Source organism: Bemisia tabaci, chromosome 4, assembly GCF_918797505.1.
Source record: "Bemisia tabaci chromosome 4, PGI_BMITA_v3".
NCBI lineage: Eukaryota > Metazoa > Arthropoda > Insecta > Hemiptera > Aleyrodidae > Bemisia > Bemisia tabaci.
Genome location: NC_092796.1, coordinates 6,668,676 through 6,693,173, shown reverse-complemented (window position 1 = coordinate 6,693,173; position 24,498 = coordinate 6,668,676). Strand labels below are relative to the sequence as shown.

At 39.5% G+C, this 24,498-nt stretch overlaps 1 protein-coding gene across 7 annotated transcripts in view; it reads right to left on the bottom strand.

Annotated features, from left to right (window-relative positions):
* LOC109037617 (ATP-binding cassette sub-family G member 4) overlaps window positions 1-24,498 on the bottom strand; it is a 157,246-nt gene that overhangs the window by 13,827 nt on the left and 118,921 nt on the right. For all 7 annotated transcript variants that reach the window (XM_019052380.2, XM_019052379.2, XM_072299205.1 and 4 more), the window contains 5 exons: window positions 23,311-23,456; window positions 21,568-21,806; window positions 15,228-15,341; window positions 9,046-9,357; window positions 7,048-7,148 (listed from right to left, as the gene is read on the bottom strand). In XM_019052380.2, the coding sequence (XP_018907925.2) occupies window positions 7,048-7,148; window positions 9,046-9,357; window positions 15,228-15,341; window positions 21,568-21,806; window positions 23,311-23,456 (912 nt within the window). The remainder of the gene's footprint in view (window positions 1-7,047; window positions 7,149-9,045; window positions 9,358-15,227; window positions 15,342-21,567; window positions 21,807-23,310; window positions 23,457-24,498) is intronic.

The following is a 24,498-nucleotide window of genomic DNA, read 5'->3' as shown; positions in this document are numbered from 1 at the left end:
AGTCGGCGTGAAGTTACCACTTGGCAAACAGTGGTTGACGGTAATAGTCAATTTTCATACGTTAATGCGCCTTCAATTACATTGGATACTGTGCAATACTTTCGTGGTGGAATAGTTGCATTGGCGCCTACAAACCTAACAGGGATACTTCACTCATTGCGCAATGCATGCAGTATCCCTGTTAGGTTTGTAGGCGCCAATACAACTATTCCACCACGAAAGTATTGCACGGTATCAAATGTAATTGAAGGCGCACTAACGTATGAAACATGACTGTTACCGTCATGGTGTCAGGGGGTATTCTTTAACTAGGAACTTGAATCTCAACTCAATTTTTTAAAATTCAAAAATCCAAAATGGCGGAAATTGCCAAAAATGTTATCTTGAGACTTTCGAAATCTAAGACGGTTGACTGCCTGACCCAATTGAATGCTCTTTGTCACATATTTGGACGTATTTATTTAGTATTTATAAGTATTTTAAAAGAAATCAGAGACAGGTGGGGAATAAGGAGTCTGCTCGTTAGTTAAGGGCCGTAAAAATAAATGCCAGTGACGTCAGCGGTGATGACTCAGATGTGCAACGACGAGGAGATTGGTGCTGGTGCACTTTAGCTCATAAACCTTGTCCACGACGCTCTCGTGACATGCCCACGGCAAATCCCAAATTGTTACTACGCCTACTTGTAAATTTTTTCTTAAGAGTTTTCTAGAGCACATCCCATCTTTCCCACACGTCTCAAGGTTTTTTTTTTTTTTTTTTTTTTTTTTTTTTTTTTTTTTTTTTTTTTTCTTTTAATTATCAAATATACGTTCATTTAATCAATTCATCATTGTTTTCAAAATTTACAGCAATGAGGAAACATCTAATTATCAAAATTGATCGATATTTAAAAAAACACAGATTGTTTGAACTTTGGCCGCGATAAAAATACGATGTGAAAAAGTGGCCAGGTCGCATTTAAGAATAATTGATTTTTCAATCAATTTTTACCGTCCGAAAGCCATACACAAAAAAAAAACAAGCATTGAACTCCAACACAATGTGTTGATAAGGCGCGTCATTAACTCGCACATATCAACCCCTTTAGTTTTCATTTACAGAGATTTCAAAATAGGCAAGTAGCACAACAAGAGAATTCATACGATCCAACACTTCAACGATGCACTTTGACGAGACCGTGTATTGTGAATGTAGAAAGCTATTCGAACGAATTTGAGTTTTTTGATCTGCCCCCAACAAAATCTTATCAGATTCTTGAAGAAAAGTGCTGCGGAATAATTTAAGCGAAGAAAGGAAAAATTCTGGCGAACTCCTAGAAGATAAAGTCGATTTAAAGGTATTTTGGGGCTAAAATACCCAAATCAACGGTAGTATAAATCCCGTTATATTATTGAAAAGAAATTGACTCGATATGAATAAAATTGATTTAAATATGTCTTGATTTTGTTACTTTAAACGTCTTTCCATGGAAAGAAGTTCAACCATGTCTATGCTTTATTCATTCATGAATTGAAAGTAAGAAATCTACATCCCGAAAATCTACCGATTTGCCGTAAAATATCGCAGAAACTTGATATACCAGGTCGATGTACCCACTCGTTGAATTTAAAAATCAATTTCGTGAGTGCACATATGTAAAATTCAATATGCTATAGTCATTTTGGGTGCCTTTATTTTTCAAGAAACAATTACAAGTAATTTCAATCCCGAAGAACCATCAATTTTCCGTATAAAATCGAAAAAAATCAAAATATGTCCACTCCCTGACGTGAAAATTAGATTCTACGTGTGAAAATGCTTATGCATCGATATGCTGAACAGAATCCATGTCTATCTCAAAATTTTTCTCGGAGCAAAGGTTTGTGTTATTATCAGCTTCCCTTTAAACCCCGGTTCGATGGCCGAATCGGCTGCCCAAAAAGCAAGCCATTTTTGAAGGGTTCTATGAGAAATTCGTGATATTATCGGCTCTCAGGAAATCACCTCATGGCTAAAACTGGTGGTATAAATGTTTGAGTGCTTAAAATAATCGTGAACTAAGGCATTAAACAATGGAGTCAATTTCTTTTTAATAATATAACGGGATTTACTACGGGTGATTTAGCTATTAGCCCCAGAATACTTTTAAAGCGCCTTTACGTTCCCGAATCTCGACGGATTTTTTTTATTGGCTTAAACGACTCAAGAGACACTGTAGTCAAAAATATAAAAAAATTTCGATTTGGATATATAAAACATGTTTAACTCGTTGAGGCACACTGTGTATTGTATGGAGTACTGTTGCTTTCGACCCTTGTCTTTAGGTCAAAATTCTTACAAGGAAGCCCCTTGCAAGAGGCGAATTTGTTGTAATTACTCCCAATTTTTTCTCCGTCATATAATGGAATTGCTTGTCAAATTCTGCGGTCAATTTTATCTAATTGTAATTTATACATTTCTTTTTTTCCCCTTCATTTCATTTTTTGTTTGGAGAATTCGAGGTTTTGTTGATTTCCTCAGATTTCGAATACTGTAACTTCTCTTCTATTCGGCCGATTTTTATGAATGAGACCTCTTTTAATTCGTGTTTTAACAAAGAGTAAGAAAAAAATTGCTAAGTACACGCAAAACGATTTTTTTTGAAAATTGGACGAATCCTAGCGTGACGGTGAAATGGTTAATGAGGCGTGAGTAATCGGGTCCCGCCGGCCGCTCGGCGGGATCCGGAGCTATTGTCTCATTCGACAAGCCGACGCTGCGGTCAGGCGCAAGTGGCTTCCTGTATGAGCCACGTTTAGCAAATGGTCTAATGAGTCTCGAGGCTCATCACAGATTGCACTTACGGTTGCCCGGGTATCAGAGCAAGGGTACCAAATTTTGAAAAGTATTACAGGAGTGTGGAGATCTGTCAAAGCAACGTTTTGAACAAAACGGAGTGAGTGAAATTCTCATTCTTAAAAGGCCGAACTGGTCAGTCATCCTCGATTCAGTTCGCTTGCTTCTGCTTATATATGCATATTTTAAATCAGCGCGTCGCATTCTTAGGCTTTTTTTAAAAAAACCAAGTAACGTAGACTCTTGGTATTCACTGCACATAAACTAGAGACCCCCAGAATGAGAAACAACTTTAAATCATAATTATTGATGGATAAATAAACTTTTTACACGCTTTGGAAAATCTCAGAAGTTCGCGGTAGTCACTTTTCGGTAAGGAACTAAGGGACTCGGTTATTGTATCGAGGAGGGTTCGAAACGATCGCAAAGGCGGTATACTACGTATACGCGCCAATAAATACACTGAAAATCTGCATTAAAAACATGCAAACCTTATTTGGTCTGACCATCAGCTTACGCATTCAATTAAATTCTGATTCTACAATTGGCTTGTGACACTCACACCCAGGGTAAGTGTGCTCTTCACGACCTCTTTGGCCGAGACGCAGTTTTTCGTTCCTGCAGCCACCAAATTCGTGGCGCGAACTTTGAATGTCATCAACTTAAATTCGCACTCTTGGCCGAAAATCAATGTGATCGTCTGCCATTGATGTAAATGAACAAAGAGCCGTTTCACTTAAAGGACAAAAATTTTAATTCTTCACAAATTATCTTGTATTGTTAGTTTACATCAACAGCAGACGGTCATATTTGTTTTCGGCTGAGACTGCGAAGTTGTTGAAATTGAAGGGCCCCGAGGACAAGGCGCATAAGTGCAAATTTTGCTATTTCGAGAAATATACGTGTTTGAAGTTTCGGAACTCCATGGATTCTCACTGCTAAGAGAGTTCGAATTGACTTTTCGATGCTTAAAAATTGGAATTTGGATGCGGATTATTAACAGAATTTGCATTCAGACTAGTTTCACTTGAAATCATCATCTGAGTCCTCACCGCTGACGTCACTGGCATTCATTTTTACGGCCCTCAACTAACGAGCAGACTCCTTATTCCCCACCTGTCTCTGATTTCTTTTCAAATACTCATAAATACTAAACAAGTTGGATTTTGCAATCGCTAGCGATAGCAATATTCGTCATGGGAACGTTAGCTTCTGGGATATGAAAATGTTAAGGTACAGTTCGTTTGTAGTATCTCCTGAATTGAAGGGGCTATGTAATTTTGTGTTGACATATCTTTTTTAACATTTTTAATTATTTTCTTTGCATACAAGAAAGCTGTTATGTACCAATTATTTATTTTCGTTGGATTATATATGGTTTTCGGAAGTTAACGCATTTAAGTTTCAGGTTCGCTTTTTCGGCGTAAAGTATACATAAGGTGTCCCAAAAGCACCGGGACTTGTTCTGTATGTTCGAAAGTAAGATAGATACAGACATGATCTTGATCTCATTTTAAAGATCAACTCAATACCTATTGATTAAAACCAAGATCAGCTCAATCGGATAAAAATTGACCGAGTTATGGCAATTTGAAATCAGCGAGGAAAGTTTACGCCTACGGTTTTTAAGGAAGATTCTTCATCGCCGTAAATCGAAAAGTCGGCCGATAAAGTGATGCTTATTGTGTTTTTTTATTTTCGAGGTGTCATTTATCAACATTTTGTACCATCAAACACAACAGTTGACAGTGCGTATTATTGCAAAGTACTAAAGGAGTTGAGAATGCACATTTCCCAGAAACGGTCGGACTTGAAAGCTTCGTGGATACTCCATCAAGACAATGCGCGGTCTCACACATCGAGCTTAACACGTGAATTTATGAGTAAAAATGGAGTTGAAACAATCCCTCATCCCCCTTATAGCCCTGACTTGGCTCCATGTGATTTTTGGATGTTTCCTACGCTTAAAAAGGAGCTTCGCGGACGAAGATTCGTATCGAAGACCGAAATCCAGAATGCAATTCAAAACTTCTTCAACTCCATCCCAGAGGAAGAATTCAGGAAAACAATGTTGGATAAGTGGCAAGAGCGCATGAAAAAGTGCATCCGGTTTGATGGACGGTACTTTGAAAAGCAAAAGGAAGTTATGGAAGATTCGGAGGAAAGTGGATACGAATATTAACTTTTTGAATCCTGGTAAGCGAAAAATCTTCCTAAAAACCGTAGGGGTAAACTTTCCTCACTAATTTCAAATTGTCATAACTCGGTCAATTTTTATTCGATTGAGCTGATCTTGGTTTTAATCGATAGGTATTGAGTTGATCTTTAAAATGAAACCAAGATCATGTCTGTATCTATCTTACTTTCGAAGTTACAGAACAAGTCCCGGTACTTTTGGGACACCCTACGTATGATATTTGCACTCTACACATATGCCCGAATACGCATCATAAGGGACCTATGTGCTTCCTAAGTTGCCAAGTATTAATTATTGTTAGATGATTGGTCTAAAACATTCAATACAACCAGTAAAAATTAACTGTCCCCTACGAGATTCGAACCCCCGCTCGCACCAACAAGTACGCAATACCAGAGCCTGAGTGGTGTCGCAGACAACCGAGCCACCTCGGCGCTGGGGACAACCGGGAGAAAAGAGAACAGTGATCTCGGACGCTGAGCGGGGCTTCACAAAAGACGTCCTTGAGATATCGGCGGTTCGGCAACTGGCGTGATAAGAAACAACGGATTAAGCGCATTACTCTGTGAGACATTGTTTACCTATGCTGTCATGTGTCACAAGGTTCATCTCAGCATGCATTTGCGATCGCGGCAGTAAGCTGAGGCAATATTTCTGTATTTATGGATTAAATCCATCAATCGAGTTCTGATTTTGGCTCATATATCCGTAACGGGTCCCCCAGAGCAATTTTCCACCTTGTACGATAGTTATTATTTCTTTATATCTATGTTTAAAATTTGAGGTGGGATAATGGCGGCTTCTCAGAGCAACGAGGTAGGCGATCTTTTGCACCAACGAACAGAAAACTGATGGCGAAAAATAACCGATCGGAACCTCCCAAAAAAAAAAAATTTACCCAAAATCGGAACTTCGTGGTTCTGCGCAGGTTTACCAGTCAGACACGACATCTCAAGGTGGAAAAAAACTCGCTGAAAGCGAATTTTAGAAATCGACACAACTTGACGTAGAGACATGATTGGCTAAAAAATACAACGGTTTTTGATACATCGGAAAATCAACCAAAAATCGAAGACTGGGCGAAACGCTCAAGGTCGCAGAGGCATAGGGAATCACATAGCAATAGCAACGGAACGATTGTAAAGACATGGGAACTCCGTTCCCATGCCAATAAATACGTCCAAATATGTGACAAAGAACATTCAATTGGGTCAGGCAGTCAACCGTCTTAGATTTCGAAAGTCTCAAGATAACATTTTTGGCAATTTCTGCCATTTTGGATTTTTGAATTTTAAAAAATTGAGTTGAGATTCAAGTTCCTCGTTAAAAAATACCCCCTGACACCATGACGGTAACAGTCAAGTTTCATACGTTAGTGCGCCTTCAATTACATTTGATACCGTACAATACTTTCGTGGTGGAATAGTTGCATTGGCGCCTACAAACCTAACAGGGATACTGCATGCATTGCGCAATGAGTGAAGTATCCCTGTTAGGTTTGTAGGCGCCAATGCAACTATTCCACCACGAAAGTATTGCACAGTATCCAATGTAATTGATGGCGCAATAAAGTATAAAAATTGACTTTAGCCGTCAACCACTGTTTGCCAAGTGGTAACTTCACGCCGACTAAAACATTTTACAGGGTCCATTTTCCAATAAGTTTTGAATTTCGTGGGTTTATACAAACCAGAGGCGGGTCCAGGAATTTGGTAACACCGGATTTCCTCCATTCAAACCTATGCTAAATAATCGATTATTGTCGGAGCACCTGGCTCCTCCAAGAATCGATACATTTCCATAGGTTTAAATGGAGAAAATACAATGTTGCCAATTTGCTGGATCCGTCAATGAAACAGACCGTATATACCAGAAGCGAAAAACGTATACTATTCCGAGCTTTCTCTAATGCTACATTTCTTTTTTCAATCTATTTTTATCAAAGTTTAAGCTAAATCCAGGCATATAATAGCCATTTTTTCCATCTTCCTTCTCGGAACAGCACAGCAACAGTTGAAAGAGTTCAAACTTACCGTTGTTGGCAGCGAGGCGATGGACATGGCAGCGTAGAAAGCTTTGAGACTGTACCATCGATTGAAATACTCGCGCCGAAGTAGCTTTACTTCATACGGAACTAAAACAAAACAAAACGCCTCGTTATCAAAAACTTTCCATCGCGAACGAGCTGTCGCCGACAGAAACTGTAAGAGCTATTTTTACTGTGACAACTTCCCTCTCATTTCGTCTTCAAAATTACGAAGAAAATGTAACAAATCATTCTCTGTGGTTTCTAAGTAGTTGGAAGCGAGAGGAAAAATTACCTTCGTAAATTTCGGAGAACGTACCCGGTGGCTATACCGTCATTTTTTATCAAACATGGTTAGATTACCAAGAATCCACAATGTCCAATAGGATCGCATTTAGCAAAAAGGAACCAGCGCTATTACAGTGCTGTTGTGAAAATGTTGCTTCTTCATAGTTAAGTAAAAAATCTCCCAGAATAGCAAATTGTTTATGCTTCCCTTGGAAATATTGCTAATTTTAAAGGGAAATAATTGTGTGATTTAATACTGTGCATATATTAATTGAAAATATCAAAAAAAAAGAAGAAGATGCACAATTTTGAAAACACTGTAATCGCGCTGGTTCCTTTTTGCTAAATGCAATCCAGTTTATTCTCTCGGCAACTACCAACGATATAGGAATTGTTACCTGTTTTCATTTTCACTCACTTTTCCTCTTTAGCTTATGATATTAATTAATGTTTTTCGCATTTGAAGGTTAAAAAATCAGCAACAATCCATCATCTAGTGCGATGCTTTGGAGATATGAAGGGGCCCTCAGGCAATTGGGGTCATAAGAGTCCTTCTCGCGACAATCCCGAGGACTGAAAGTCTCTGTAATCTTTTCGTCATTTTTGAAATTAAAAATTGAAGACATGATCCTATATTACCCCCAAAACAACCCCCAAAGCATGTTACTCCTCCCCAAAGCATGAGAGAATCTACCTGCATATGATCCTCTCCTCAATAATTTTCTTTGGTTCTCTTTACGTGAAAATTACAAATCAAAAGGAGACAGTGAAAAATGCAGCACAGGGACAAGACGCGATAAATGAGTAGGAAGAGAAAAGAAAGGCAAGCGAAAAGGAATAAAAAAGGAAGGAGGAAAATTATAGTAAGAGGGAGTATAAGAAGGAAGGAAAGAGGAAGAAGAAAATGGTGGAAAAGGAGAAAGAGGTGAAGAAGCAATAGGAATAGGAGAAGAAAGTTTATAGGAGGGAAAGGGATTTAGTGGAAAAAAAGAAGGTCTAGAATTATATGAGAAAAATTGGGGGAGACGGAGAAGGCAAAGGGGAAGGATGTAGAGAAGGAGAAGGAATAAGGAATAGCTATAGAAGGAGAAGAAGAAGGAAGAGGAGGAGGAGAGGAGGCAGAGCTTCAGATTTAGATTAAGCCAGTTGATTTGGGCTGGCAACAATAGGACCAAAACCCTGTCTTCCTTGTGGCCAGCACAGCACATTCATTGCATACAATACAACAAACTACATCTGACAATATTTGCAAAAACAAATAAATAGTGCTTAAAACAAAGAAAAATATGAATTTCTGGGGCTTCTAGAGAGGAGAGGAGGAGAAGAGGAGAAGACGAGGAGAAGAAGAGGAGAGGAAGAGGGGAAGAAGAGGAGATGAAGAGGGGAAGAAGAGGAGAAGAAGAGGAGAAGAAGAGGAGAAGAAGAGGAGAAGAAGAGGAGAGGAAGAGGAGAAGACGAGGAGAAGAAGAGGAAGAGAAGAGGAGAAGAAGAGGAGAGGAAGAGGAGAAGACGAGGAGAAGAAGAGGAAGAGAAGAAGAGGAGAAGAAGAGGAGAAGAAGAGGAGAAGAAGAGGAGAAGAAGAGGAGAAGAAGAGGAGAAGAGAAGAAGAAGAGTAGAAGAGGAGGAGAAGAGGAATACGAGAGATAAAAAGAAGGAGAGATTGGGATGGGGAAAATTGATGAACAATTGAGATTTGATGGATTTTTTAGATACTCACAGAGCAAGACAGGGGTCATGACGTAAGTGTAGATAAAGAAGACGATGACGCTGATGCAGAACTTGAAGTTTTCGAAGGGGCGGGCGGCGTCGTTGCCGACCCCGAGGAAAATCCCGCCGAGGAAGATGCCGGAGAAGAGGTGGTGGAGGCTCTGGATGTAGAGAGAGGTCTTGTTCCTCGAGTTCTGGAGGAGCCGCCGCTTGAGCAGGATCGAGAACTGCGTCCAGAACGAGGTCGGGAACTCCACCGACTTCTTCACCTCCTCGTCCGTCACAGAGACCTGCGGGATCACCGCCATCGTCTCGCGTCGACCTGATACCACAAATCCTCAAAATCAATCTCCGCATTCGCACGTCCATTTCCACTGCTTTAAGCAGAAACGAACCAAGCCATATCTGCGGGCCGATTATTGAAATCGATAGACAAAGCTTTAAACAAAGATGACAAAAGGTATATAGAGGGAACCTATTGGTGGAAGCTGGTAGGTGGTTGTAATGGATAAAGGCAGTCGGTAATAGACTAACTAATGGCAACCCACGAGGAACCCAACAGGTACTCCATAATTTTCTCCCTTAGTCTATGAAAACCACTCATTTCAACCAATAGGATTGCTCCATACCCCCTATGCGTCTTCTTTATCTATAGCTTTGTCTATCGATTTCAGTAATCAGCCCACAGCTTTTGTCAAATTTAACCAGGCAATTTATTTTTTTACAAGAGAGCGTTTTGGCGCGTATACGTAGTATACCGCCTTTGCGATCGTTTCGAACCCTGCTCGATACAATAACCGAGTCCCTTAGTTCCTTACCGAAAAATGACTACCGCGAACTTCTGAGATTTTCCAAAGCGTGTAAAAAGTTTATTTATCCGTCAATAATTATGATTTAAAGTTGTTTCTCATTCTGGGGCTTTCTAGTTTATGTGCAGTGAATACCAAGAGTCTACGTTACTTGGTTTTTTTAAAAAAAGCCTAAGAATGCGACGCGCTGATTTAAAATATGCATATACAGGGTGTACCAAAAGTCCGTCCCACCCCTGCTAACTTTTGAACGAATTGAGCTAGGGTAATGAAACTTTGGGAATGTTCCTATCTCAATAGGGACCATCTTTTTTTGGGGGGGGGGGGGTAAAAAATTTTGGTCCCCCCTCAGGGGGGGCGCGGGGGGCCCCCAACTTTTTTTTTTTTCAAATGGCAACCCCTATCTTGTGATACATCATTCGAAAGAGCATAAAAAACTAAGAATTTTGCGCAAACCGCAGATCAATATCTTAATTTTTGACCGAGTTATGATGGGTCAAAGGTCAAATTTGACCTATTTTCAAGAAATCATAACTCCGGTTCAAATTATCGTAAAGAAAAAAATAAAACGGGAAAATCTACCAAATTGTGTCCGCTTTTAAGTAAAAATTTCAGAAATCACTTCGCTGTAATTTTAAGGGGGGGCCCGGACCCCCAAATACGTCAATTCAAAGGTCATTCAATTTTCCCGCGAAAAAAGGCAATTTCCCTTAGATTTGCCTCCACATTATCTCAGTAAGGTTAAAATTAGTTCAACATTACGTTGGAAAGTCCCCAAATTTCGGGAAAAAGTTAAAAAAAACGAAATTTAAACGGTCAAATTTAATCACCTTAAACCCCCCGCGCCCCCCCTGAGGGGGGACCAAAATTTTTACCCCCCCCCCCCCCCCAAAAAAGATGGTCCCTATTGAGATAGGAACATTCCCAAAGTTTCATTACCCTAGCTCAATTCGTTCAAAAGTTAGCAGGGGTGGGACGGACTTTTGGTACACCCTGTATAAGCAGAGGCAAGCGAACTGATTCGAGGATGGCTGCGCAGGTCGGCACTCGTTGAATGAGAATTGAACTGCTCCATTTCGTTCAAAACGTTGCTTTGGCAGATCTCCACACCCCTGAAATGCTTTTCAAAATTTGGTACCATTGCTCTGGTAACCAGACAAAAGTAAGTATCATGTAAGTGCAATCTGTGACGAGCCTCGAGACTCATTTGACCATTTGCTAAACGTGGCTCATACAGGAATCCACTTAGCCCTCTCTTCCCCACGCTCCTGATCACTGCGTCGGCGTCTCGACGAACAATAGCTAATGACGGTCGCCAAGCGAGGCTGGGATCCTCAGCCCCTCGCACAATTACTTATGCTTCATTAACCATTTCGCCGTCACGCTAGGATTCGTCCAATTTTCAAAAAAAATTGTTTTGCGTGTACTTAGCAATTTTTTTCTTACTCTTTGTTAAAACACGAATTAAAAGAGGTCTCATTCATAAAAATCGGCCGAATAGAAGAGAAGTTACAGTATTCGAAATCTGTAGAAATCAACAAAACCTCGAATTCTCCAAACAAAAATGAAATGAAGGGGAAAAAAAGAAATGTATAAATTACAATTAGATAAAATTGACCGCAGAATTTGACAAGCAATTCCATTATATGACGGAGAAAAAATTGGGAGTAATTACAACAAATTCGCCTCTTGCAAGGGCTTCCTTGTAAGAATTTTGACCTAAAGACAAGGGTCGAAAGCAACAGTACTCCATACAATACACTGTGTGCCTCAACGAGTTAAACATGTTTTATATATCCAAATCGAAATTTTTTATATTTTTGACTACAGTGTCTCTTGAGTCGTTTAAGCCAATAAAAAAAATCCGTCGAGATTCGGGAACGTAAAGGCGCTTTAAAAGTATTCTGGGGCTAATAGCTAAATCACCCGTAGTAAATCCCGTTATATTATTAAAAGAAATTGACTCCATAGTTTAATGCCTTAGTTCACGATTATTTTAAGCACTCAAACATTTATACCACCAGTTTTAGCCATGAGGTGATTTCCTGAGAGCCGATAATATCACGAATTTCTCATAGAACCCTTCAAAAATAGCTTGCTTTTTGGGCAGCCGATTCGGCCAGCGAACCGGGGTTTAAAGGGAAGCTGATAATAACACAAACCTTTGCTCCGAGAAAAATTTTGAGATAGACATGGATTCTGTTCAGCATATCGATGCATAAGCATTTTCACACGTAGAATCTAATTTTCACGTCAGGGAGTGGACATATTTTGATTTTTTTCGATTTTATACGGAAAATTGATGGTTCTTCGGGATTGAAATTACTTGTAATTGTTTCTTGAAAAATAAAGGCACCCAAAATGACTATAGCATATTGAATTTAACCTATGTGCACTCACGAAATTGATTCGTAAATTCAACGAGTGGGTACATCGACCTGGTATATCAAGTTTCTGCGATATTTTACGGCAAATCGGTAGATTTTCGGGATGTAGATTTCTTACTTTCAATTCATGAATGAATAAAGCATAGACATGGTTGAACTTCTTTCCATGGAAAGACGTTTAAAGTAACAAAATCAAGACATATTTAAAGTGATTGCATTTATATCGAGTCAATTTCTTTTCAATAATATAACGGGATTTATACAACCGGTGATTTGGGTATTTTAGCCCCAAAATACCTTTAAATCGACTTTATCTTCTAGGAGTTTGACAGAATTTGTCCTTTCTTCGCTTAAATTATTCCGCAGCACTTTCCTTCAAGAATCTGATAAGATTTTGTTGGGGGCAGATCAAAAAACTTAAATTCGTTCGAATAGCTTTCTACATTCACAATACACGGTTTCGTCAAAGTGCGTCGTTGAAGTGTTGGATCGTATGAATTCTCTTGTTGTGCTACTTGCCTATTTTGAAATCTCTATAAATGAAAACTAAAGGGTTGATATGTGCGAGTTAATGACGTGCCTTATCAACACATTGTGTTGGAGTTCACTGCTTGTTTTTTCTTTTCTTTCTTTTTTTACTACTTCAAGTAGCCTACAAGGGCTAATCCTGCGCTTTAAGTCCATCCCCCCTCCGTCCCTGCTGAACCAGTCCCTGGCAGCCATTGTTTAAGACCATCAAACTCGGGTCGTCTGTGCCGATTTCTTTGAAAATTTTATTGAATTCGTCTCGCACTATGCAGAAAATTCAATGGATTTTGCACCAAAATTCGCACGACCTTTTCCGTATAAAAATTTGAATTGCTCGGTTAAATTTGTCAATAGCTTGTGTGGCTTCGTTCCTTTCTGCTCAATGCAGTCCATTTAAGTACTCACCGGAGTTGGGAATTTCTCAAGCAGGGCACAGTGCGGAATCCCATGGACGAAATCGAAAATTGACTTTCAAATTTTCCAAATATTTTGTTATAATATTTGTGACCAGGACAATATTTCTGACACGAGGGTATACTTCTTTTTTTTATTTTCCTCCAAAAACCCGTTCGAAGTGGAGGTTAATTTGATTTAAAAGGAACTGTCTCATAAAAAATACACAGAGTTTAAGTTTTCAACTTTCGATAAACCAGGGATGTCCCTCAGGGTGGTTAACCCCAAGTGAAGAAAAATTCGCGCTAGCTAGATGTGGATACGAAACAGCGTATCCGTTTCGGAATCAGAATGGTTTTCATTCGTTCATAGACTGATTTTGGCGTTTAATGAGAGAATAATTTGAAGAGAATCAGTTACGCCATTAGTTCGCCCGCAATTAAATTTGTCAACGAGATATGGCCGGCCAGTTGGCGGAAAAAAACGCTATTTAAAGGAAAACTAATTGCAAGCTGCATGAGATTTGATTGGAATGATTGCACGCACGCGTGTGTACTCATATCTGCCTATCCAACGTTTTGAAGGCGGTTTTCTCATCTTCCGTCTTTCATCTTTTTTTATCAAGTTTCTAGCTTATAAGTTTAATTTAGGAGCATGAGGAAGCAATTATTATCAGGATCAGAAATCGGATCATTTTGAATTGAGTCGCGTCTTTTTGCTGTACGAAAAACTATAAGAATCTATAGTTCTATTTTGCCTTCGGAAACAATTAAAATTTGATGAAGTTTTTCGGGGCCTTATTAACACGTTGACATGGTGTGAGGTGAGCTTCGAGGCTCTAAACGCGTGCAGTTTTTCCAGAATTGACAAAGTATTAATAAAAAGTCAAGTCTAAAATTATCAAATTTAAGGAATCAAAAGAATGACATAAAGGATTAAATATACTAAGTTGGTTAGTTACTTAATTTTATTTGTAGACATTCAGCATCCTAGGCTATTAACGTCTTTTGAAATAATTTGGAAGATGGTTGTATATACAACAATTCAGATTTTTAAATTAAGAAAGGCAAAACAATTCAGTAGTTTGGTTGTGACTACGTGTTCACCGTCTACCATCATATATACACATACGTCTCACGCTGTAGATACGGATCTACTCCCCTACAATCAACAGAAATACAAACCCACTTACATGCGATGAACCCAATATTACTACCAAAATTCTGAAACTCTTCACCTCTCTTAATTTAAAAATCTAAATTTTCGTATATACTCCCTTTTTCAAAATTCTCTGTAAAGACGTTAATAGCCTGTGACGCCGAATGTCTCAAAATATACTAACTAACTAACTAACTAGATATACATTTTCGTCCTCATTTAAAGAACACGGTACTGGCTATCCTCCAAGCTGGAGGGCACCTAGGAATGTCAGAAGCGCTTGAACCCGATAAACTGTCGTTTTTCCCACAGAAGAACGTAACTAGATCGCAATGTTGCCAAATTTCTTCTCGCACATTTCATTCTCACCAGAAGAATCATGGGCACTTCTAACTGAAAACACTGATTTTATCTGTGATCGCATGGAAAAATCAGAGAAGTGGATACAATTTGCACTTGTGAATTATCATGAAAAAGTGAATTGTTTGAGCTAATTTTGCAACGTTGGAATGGCGTTACGCTCCTTCGTCCGGGAAACGACCAAGTGTTGGAGCAAAGCCTTCGTTCTCGGGAAAAACGCCGTATGAACATTCGAGAGTTGCCAAATTTCCTTCGATAAAATGTTCATTTTTATGAGGAAAGTTATGAAGATATTTCTTTTGAATTTTCAGAATCTTTACGGGAAATTGCGAACAATATTATCTGAAAAATTGGGAGGAAAATAATCATAAGTTTACCAAAAAATTCGCGTTTTATCCAAGGAAATTTGGCAACGCCTGAAGGTTCATACGGTGTTCTTCCTTAACACGGCAGCACAGCTCTAGTTAGGTTAGAGCTTTTAGTGCGGAGCTTCATCGGATCATAAGAAGGTGTGATCAATTTTAACTACAGGTCATAAGTAACTTATAATGACTTACACAGCTTCGTTACCGCCGGCGTCTCCGTCGTGTTCGGGTCGGGCTGAGATAGTTTCCCATTCGCGATCTCGTGTGTCATCCTTTTGATGTTTTCCGTATCCAGGATTTCGAAAACTGCCAACAATGAAAACGGTATCAACAGAACGAGTCAAATATTCGACAGTGTCAATTAGTCGTTGAGAATAATGGAACCATAACGATAGACGATTTCTTGTAAAACTTGATTTTTACAACGAAAATTACTCAAAATGTCTCCCAGAGATATTAAGGTGATTCGATGGAGGCCATTTTTTGTGTCAAAGCGACGTGCAATATATCGCATCGATTTGCTCCATTATTTCAGCTACTTGTCATTTGCTTCAAATTTTGAGATCGCACTTCTATTGTCATGAGACTGAAGAACTCATGTACCAAATTTGACAAAGAAATTCAACGTAGTGAAGGCGTGGTTTTTTAGAGGGAAAATATCGCATTCGAGTGCAGTTTCCATATCAGTATCGAATGCGATATTTTTCCTCTAAAAAAACGATGCCTTTATTACGTTGAATTTCTTTGTCAAATTTGGTATATGAGTTCTTAAGTCTTATGACAACAGAAGTGCGATCTCAAAATTCGAAAAAAATGACAAGTATGACAATGGAACAAATTTATGCGATATATCGCACGTCACTCTGACACAAAAAATGGCCTCCATCGAATCACCTTAACGGGTTTTCATGCATCAATTAAAAACTTTCCGCTCAATAAGAAAAACACAGTCAACTTGAATGAAAGTGCACATTTTTTAAGTCAGTGGCGAGGCGTAAATGATCGATTATCGATAGTTCCCTATTTGACGCTATGGTAAGGAATCGAAAATTAAGGCGTTCGTTGCGAACACCCATTCTATCTTTTAAATAGGTTTATATGGGCGATTAATCGAAGTATCGCAAAGCATGCAACGCCACTGCTATACGTTACCGTTACGTGACAGTTTCCTCAGTTTATTACATCCTCAATATCGGCGTTTCGGCTCAGCTTTTTCAAGTTTTTTCTTATAGATAGATAGATAGATAGAATTTATTGATGCATACAGCCTATAGTAAAAAGCTCTGGCACAAGTCAAATTTACAATTTATACAACAATTACAACGATTTAAGCAAAATGAAATGAAATTATACAAGTTCCTCAAAAAATTCTTTCAGATTATAATAAGCTTTATTTTTTAGTTTTATTTCAATTGGTCAAGGAATATTTTCTTACACTTCGGGAGGCACCATAGTTGGACTATCCCACGGACAGTAAAATTTGCTCAAGAAGAAAAAAAAGAGTGAGCTCTGAGGGTAAGAATTCTGACAAGGGCTGAGTCTTTCTTAATTAAAAATAACAAATAAATAAATGACGCATGGGCGAAAATGGGCATCCCGACCAGATGCGTGGAGTCTACATGGTCCCTTACGGATAGGCTGACCGACGTTTTCAAGAGCGTCGAATTCGCCGCTCCAACTTTTTTCGAGAGCTTTGTAATTTCTGAGAAATTCCCGCCGAAGCGTCGCCACCCTGTTGCCATCTCCTCGGATCCCCCTGCCGAAATTCCGTGCTAAAGCGCCAGTCCAAGGGCCACGCGGCAACGCTGCTATGTTCATACGCGCTTGGAGACTCGCCGAGCTGATGAAAGGAAAACACCCCCGAAAAAAGACGCGGACGAAAATAATTGCTCCCCGTCCCTCATCGCATCACCGCGCCGAGGAAAAACGACGTATGAACATCTGAACATTGTAAAATTTCTCGGAGTAAAACTTCTATTTTAGGGGCGATTTATCGATATTTTCTATTCGGGGTTTCACTTCCACTGGAAAAAAGTGAGTTTAAAATTTTCTGAGAATATCACGGAAAAGAAATTCACAATTGTTTCAGGAAAGATGGGTTTCATGTGAAGAAATTGAGCACAGTTCGCATGTTCATACGCGGTTGCTCCTCAAAACGGGAGCATACCGACGGTGAAACTACCAAACCACGTATCTCGTTTGCGGTGTTTAAAAATCTACGCTCACATTTTATTTTTTTGAAGTAGACCAAATCAATATCATTCTTTGAAATTTTCACGGAATTTTCTCCGCACAAAGAGGAAAAATCACAGAAATTTTCAAGACTGGATGTTGAGTAGTTTTTCATTTAAAAAATAAAGTATGACAGGAAGTCTGCGACGTCGCAAACCGATATACGTGGTTTGGTAGTTTCACCGTCGATACGCACCAACCTTGTTGTGTTGTCGAAATCGCCGGCACTCATTACGTCCACGTCGCTGTGGGCTCCTGTTTTTGACAGACGGAGATGACTTCCGCACACGCTCACTAATCCAGAAGAACCGCGTAAGTGGAAGCGAAAACTCCGCGCGAAACCGCGGTTTTCCGGGAGCGCGGCGGAATTCGAAATGTTGAGAGGGATTGTCTCCGATTCCTGTTTTGATGAGAATCCGGGGGTTCGACATAGACCTTCAATAACAGAGCCTCGAGGGGGGAGATATACTCTCACGAGGATGACGTCAGTTTTGCGTCGCGTAATAGGGTTTAGATGCCGGAATCTCATCGAGAAACGGAAAATGATGTGATCTCTAATAACACAACGTCCAGCCTTCTCCCGTGCTCAGGGGAAACGTCGTGTGAGCATTCAGCCGATGTCAAATTTCTTCCGATAAAATTCGATCTTTGGGAAACTTCAAGTTTTCAGCCGTTAGGGAAGGTTTTAGTGTATTTTCCGAAGGAAATACACTATTGCATTCTCCCATGATGTCGGACCCAGACCTGAGACATTGTGAAGAGCACCGATCACGGGTCGTAGATCACGAAAATATATGCTATTCAAATTCATGTGTATATATATATGTATGTATATATATATGTTAGTTAGTTAGTTAATTTTATTTAAATGTATGTATGTATGTATGTATGTATTTCCGCCTTTTGAAGATTTTTCGATTTTTGAGTGGTTATATCTTTCTTACGTTGAAAGATATTTTGACCAATTTTTTTGCATTTTGTAGAGACTCATTAGGACTACTATTCTGCGAAAAAAAATTGAAATTTGAGGCAATAGATTTTGAGGGGTGGGGCTCGAAAGTGGGGGGAGGTGAAATCTTGTCCACTCGATAACTCGAGCGAAAATGAATATTTTGAGCTGAAATTTTTACGGGTGGTAGTTCTCCCCTAGGACTGGTTTGGTATTGAATTTGAGCTAAATCGGCCGAGCCGTTTAAAAATGGCGAGCTTTGAAAGTTTTAGGCGAGGGGTGCGCGGCATGAGGGGAGCCGGCCGGAGCAGGGCCGCACAGTGGGTCGGGGGAAAAAGTTTTTGGACAAGCTGATCGTCGCACAGTGGGTCAGGGGAGAGAAGTTTTTGGACAAACTTTTCGTCGCACAGTGGGTCAGGGGAAGGAAGATTCTGGACAAATTGTTCGTCGCACAGTGGGTCAGGTTAAATGATCTGTTCTTGAACAAAATCTCACCATTTAACCGTCACAACCTTTCGCAGCGCGTTCGCTGGCAACGTACGCAACTACTATCTTGTGCTCAAGAAATTAATTCATTCCCTTACAGATTGATCCCCCCCCCCCCTTCGGAAAATACACTCTTCCCGCGGTGGACGCGCGGGTCGCTTAAGAAGACAGAACAACTGGAATGGACACTCAAACTAAAAAGCGCGCGTCTACAATACGCGCGCGAAGCGCGCGTCCTGGGGGGGCTTGGGGGGGCGAAGCCCCCCCAAAAAACCGGCGCGGAGCGAAGCGGAGCGCCGGTTTTTTTTTTTATTTGAGCCGGCCTCTAGAATTGAGGGACTTGGAAGACAAGGCGCATAAGTGAAGTTTTTGCTTTTTCAAGAGATACAAGTTTGAACTTTAGAAATTGGTGCTAGGTCATTTTTCCTAATTTTTTTTTCCTACATCAGATTTTCCTAATACTTTTTTCCTACTCGTTTTTTGTCCCATTACAGTAAGTCCCACGAGTGAGATGTCCCACTGGCTTTTTTTCTAAGGGTTTTTGTCCTAATAATCCAATAATAATTGAAACGTAAACATGAGTGGAGTAGAGGGAAATTGTTCAGAAAGAGTAAAGTTTTCTCAGCGAGCTGAATATAAGCGCGTGGACAGGAGACATCACAAGCTGAGCCTTCCATACCCTCTATATAAGAAGGAGGATGAAGCTCCACTCCTTACGGGCACGCGGCCACAACTTTAACTTGTGAGGTACCTATGTTGTTTTTTTTTACTTTTTCGATCCCCTAGTTTTAAAATTGAATTTAGGACAAATGCCCCTAGGAAAAAAGCCAGTAGGACATCTCACTCATAGGAATAACTGTGATGGGACAAAAAACGAGTAGGAAAAAAGTATTACGAAAAATTGCAGTAGGAAAAATGACTTGCCACCTTAGAAATTACATGGATTCTTATGGTAGGAAGGAAGTTTAAACTGACTTTTTGATGCTTAAAAATTGGAATTTGGGAGCGCATTTTTTGCAGGATATGCATTAAGGCTAGTTTTGCTTGAAATCATTTATATGTGTGAAAAAGTGATAAAAATCGCGTACTTACTCGCGCAAAACAAAACTGCGCTACTAACTTGCTAGTTTAGCGCAAGTGAGTACGCAATTTTTAACACTTATTTACAAAAATTGTCTTATGACTGTCCCCTACAAAAGTTTTCATTAATATATATCTCAATTTTTTCAAAAACTGCATTGATGCACTTTGTCTTCCAAGCCTCTCAATTCCAGTATACTAGTGCCACTACGTTCAAATGACGCATCTGATCAACAAAAAGATGCCGAAGAGGGGCCTAACGTATTTAGAATATATTCAGCTACGATACCTTCATTTAAGACTTCTGATGTCAAACAACCAGAGCAGATGCAAAGCAAATTTGAGTATTTTATTCTAAAATTTACAAAGCCTCTGTTTGCTCAAAGTTAAGTGAAATTGAAAGAACGATTTTTTTTTTTTTTTTTTTTGATGATCCACAGTTTACTCAGGGCTTGTGAAAACTCGCTAGCTTGCGCGTCTAAGTAAAAAATGTGCGGTAAAATTTGAAATTGTTTATCAGACGATTACCTCAGCCTTCTCCTGTTTTGAATCTTACTGATTTTCCAAAAAAAATTACAATTGTTACACGAATAACCCCACTAGTACCTAGCGCTATCCTATTTTTTAAATAATAAGATTTGCCCGCTTGTTTCCCTTTGAATTTCTCAGTGAATTATTATGGATCTGTGATGTGTTACACTCGCAAACACGCGTAACCCTACCAAAAAAAACTTCCTGGTAAAATATGCGGACTAAAATTTTACTAAAAAGCGCCGAGAAATAGTTTGTATAAGGACACTTAAGAAAAATTAAGAGTGACAATATGACGGGGTGTGGCCCGTGTTGTCGAATGTTTCAGAGCTCAACAATGGACAAACCATCATTCTGGCAAGTTTGAACATTGTATTTTGTCAATTTAAAAGCATGTGAAGCAATCAACATTTGTCAAAAACAGACTGCCTCCCCCAGACTTTTCATAATGGATTTAAATGAATGAAAACGTTGCCAACTTGCTAGAATTGAGAAGAATTCTAGGGTAATAAAACAATCGCCACTCTTTTGAGAGTACAGTCCCTTTTATACTGAGAGTTAAGACAATGTGAACCCCGTTCTGATTGGTTATCGTATTTTAGGCCTCCACAGTGTCACAAACGAGAATAAAGATTACGTTTTCACCACTTGCAAAAATTATAATCTGGAATGGACCGAGGAATTACGGGTTCGACAAGGAACAAATGGAATGAGAGAAGGAACGGAGGAAGGAATTTGAGCATGATCCGATCAAAGATCACGTAAAACGTTCAATTTGTGTAATCCAGTGGCGTGGGGTGCTTTGCGATCAATCGATATTTCCCCATTTGAAGCTGTGGCAAATAATCGATTATTAAGGTGCGAACGCCCTGATTATCGATACTTCTCCATTGGTTTAAATGGCCGATCAATCGATAAATCGCAAAGCACGCCATACCACTGGTGTAATCTGTATTCCCGTTTGTGACTCCAAGAGAGGGTGTTGTCTTAACTCTTAGTATAAAGGAACTCTACTTTGAGAGGACCGACTTATTCCAATCGAGATAAAAATGTTGATTAAATTATCTTTTTCAGGAAATCTCTCATAAAAATGGAGAGGAAATAGTATATTATTTGGACGTAATTCTATCAAACGGATCTAGGTGCCTTAAGACATGAGCCCTGAGATCCATAAGAATATGTGCATAACAGGGCTCACGTCATAATGCACATAGTTCCGTTTGATAGAAATACGTCCATTTGGCGGGGGCTTACCGAAATCGGCGGGATTATAGGTTGCTTTACAGTGGAGACCTATGTTGGCGAGGAAAGGGACGAGTTGCGTGGGTGCTCCCTGGTAAATGCACTGCCCTTTGGCGAGCATGTACACGTGGTCGAACGTCTCGAAAATGCTTGCACTCGGCTGGTGAATCGTGCACACGATCGTTCTCCCTTGTTGCGCTAGACTTTTCAGAACTCCCACGCACTGTTTCGTGGCCACAAGATCCAGACCCCTGAAAATACACACATCGCATCGCATTATCAAAACTGTGAGTGGGCCTCTTGCAAGCTTTAGCTTAAACAAAAAAAGGAGTTATTTCTACACTGAAAAAAAACTCCGGCCGTTGGAGCCGCAATTACGGGCTATATAGACATGCCGTCCATTCCGGGCTCAAAGGCCGAAAATTCCGGCTGCTGGAGCCTTAACTTCGATTGCTCCGGGTTCAGAGGCCGAAGCTACGGCTCCAGCAGCCGGAATTTTCGGCCTTTGAGCCCGGAACGGACGGCATGTCTATATAGCCCGTAATTGCGGCTCCCACGGCCGGAGTTTTTTTTTCAGTGTAATAAAAAATGGCTCAAAAATCACGATGGGGGTATCGAAAAATGTTTTACGTCCAGTTCCGTCGGAGATATCACTTATTGAAAAAGAACTAAGAAGAATCTTCTTTCCAATTTGGATATAGAAGGGACCATACAAAAAATTCAAATGATTCGGAAAAAATTGTCGAAGTGAATTTGAAATTTTTTGTTCACCTTTTTGCTCGTAACAGTGGGAAGCGAAATTACAGATTTAAAGTATTCAATCGAATTTTTAAATAAAATACTGCATAAAAAAAAGCGTGTCCAGACCTATTTTTTACTCGGGCCAATCTGGTGTTTTCTTCACTCTGCATGAGTCAAATTAATCCGAAAGTTTTTAACGCCTGAACCCTAAGGTAATCACTCCGGAGATTTTCTTCCTTTCAGTCTTTCATTTTAAAATTAAGAACTTTCACAGCCAGACATTACAACAGCAAAAAAAATCCGTCTCTCTCGCTTTTTTCCTCACAACAGACCTGCTTAGAAAAACCAGGAAGAAATCACAGTGCTAATGTCGAAGCTCAATTCAACATCTAATTATTCCACACTAATTTTCAGATTCAAAGGCGGTGAGAAATGCGAGGGTCATGAACCGTTTTTGAGATGCCTCAAAAGTCGGTTGCTCGGACAAAAAAGCGTCGATGACGAGGTCATTTTTTCGCGTCTCCGCCCAAGAGGCGATCAGTCACGATGGTGCTGTAACTTGAAAACGACTCAAATAGATCGAGGAAAAGTGAATCTCACAATAGTTTACATTCTTTCTGCAAACATTTTTCAAATCGATTTCCTGTTTGGGTTTCTCGAATTTATTTTTAATATTGTTTAGATTATTGCTATTTTTTTACATTAAAACAAATGATCTCTGACAGTGGGGGAAAAATTCGTTATCTAAATTTAAAATTATTTGAACTATCTCTATTCTGGAAGTTGGAACTTGAAGTTGAAAGTTCTTGAAGTTGGAAGTTTACACTCTTTCTGCAAACATTTTTCAAATCGATTCCCTGTTTGGGTTTCTCGAATTTACTTTTAATATTGTTTTGATTATTGTTATTTTTTTTTACATTATAACAAATGATCTCTGACAAAAGGGGAAAAAATTCGTTATTTAAAAAAATTATTTGAACTATTTCTATTCTTGAAGTTGGAACTTTGACTTACGTTGTAGGTTCGTCGAGAAATAGAACAGGTGGATTACTGACTAGCTCCAACGCGACCGAGAGCCTTTTCCGTTGACCGCCGGACAAACCTTCGACTCTGGTATTCCTGCAGACTTGCAGACCCAAGGTTTCGATAATTTCATCCACCTTGAAACACAAAATTCCACACATCAGTAGACAGTAGCCACAGTTAATAATCCATCCTTTTTTAAAGTGAACACATGAGCTTATTCATTTTTAGTGGTGACAGAGTATTTCAGAGACATGAAATTACGTCGTACATAGGTACATGAAGCCGCTTTTATAGCGCACTCTCGCGCTCTGCGACGCCCAATCGCCATTGCCCTCTATCCTCCCAGAGATCATCAGGCAATTGGCACATTCTGATCTCCTCCCACACCCCTTATGTGCGTCGTTGTTACGTTGCGTACGTCGAATTAAGTTGTTGTTACGTAAAATCAGTGGCACTATTCCAGCCCAATCTTAACAGAGGCAAAAGTTGTTCACTGAAAAAATACTCGAACAACTTTTTTTAAGACATTTTATAATATAGATGTACTACATATACTTAAGATTGGAATGGCAGGGAATTTTGGTGAATTTGAAGGATTTTTTTTTTTTTCATTTTCACGGCAGACTACTCTGAGCACAAGGTTTGTCTTCCTCAAATCGTATGTAGTAATAATAATTATTTTTTTCTTGGGCAACTGAGCTAAGTCTGAGAAAGTCGGGGCTGGTGAGATAATTTCAATTTTCATTTTAGTTTGGTTGCCGTCATAATTGAACAAGCTTCACTTTGACGACTTGTATCTCAAATTGCCCGACCTGACATCGTTCAACGAAGAAAACCGATCAACAAGTCGCTCATCAATTATTATCAACAGGCGGAAAATAGCTAAAGTAAAACCTCCACACTAACTTCTTCTTCACCCGTCTCTAGCTCTCTACTTTTCATCGTGGTCACAAAAAAATAGTATTTAAGGATTTCTGAACCAATTAGTTTTACGTAATCCAGGCAAAGATAAGGACCCCTCTCGTCGCATTATTCCAATTATGACATTGATTATTAGGAAGTTGCCTGCTCCCTGATAAATTTATATTTTCGCAATTGAAACAAACATGCAAAGAGGATCTTTTCATCCCAATGCTGGCAACGCAAAGATAGGACCGCAGAGGTATTTTCCAGGAA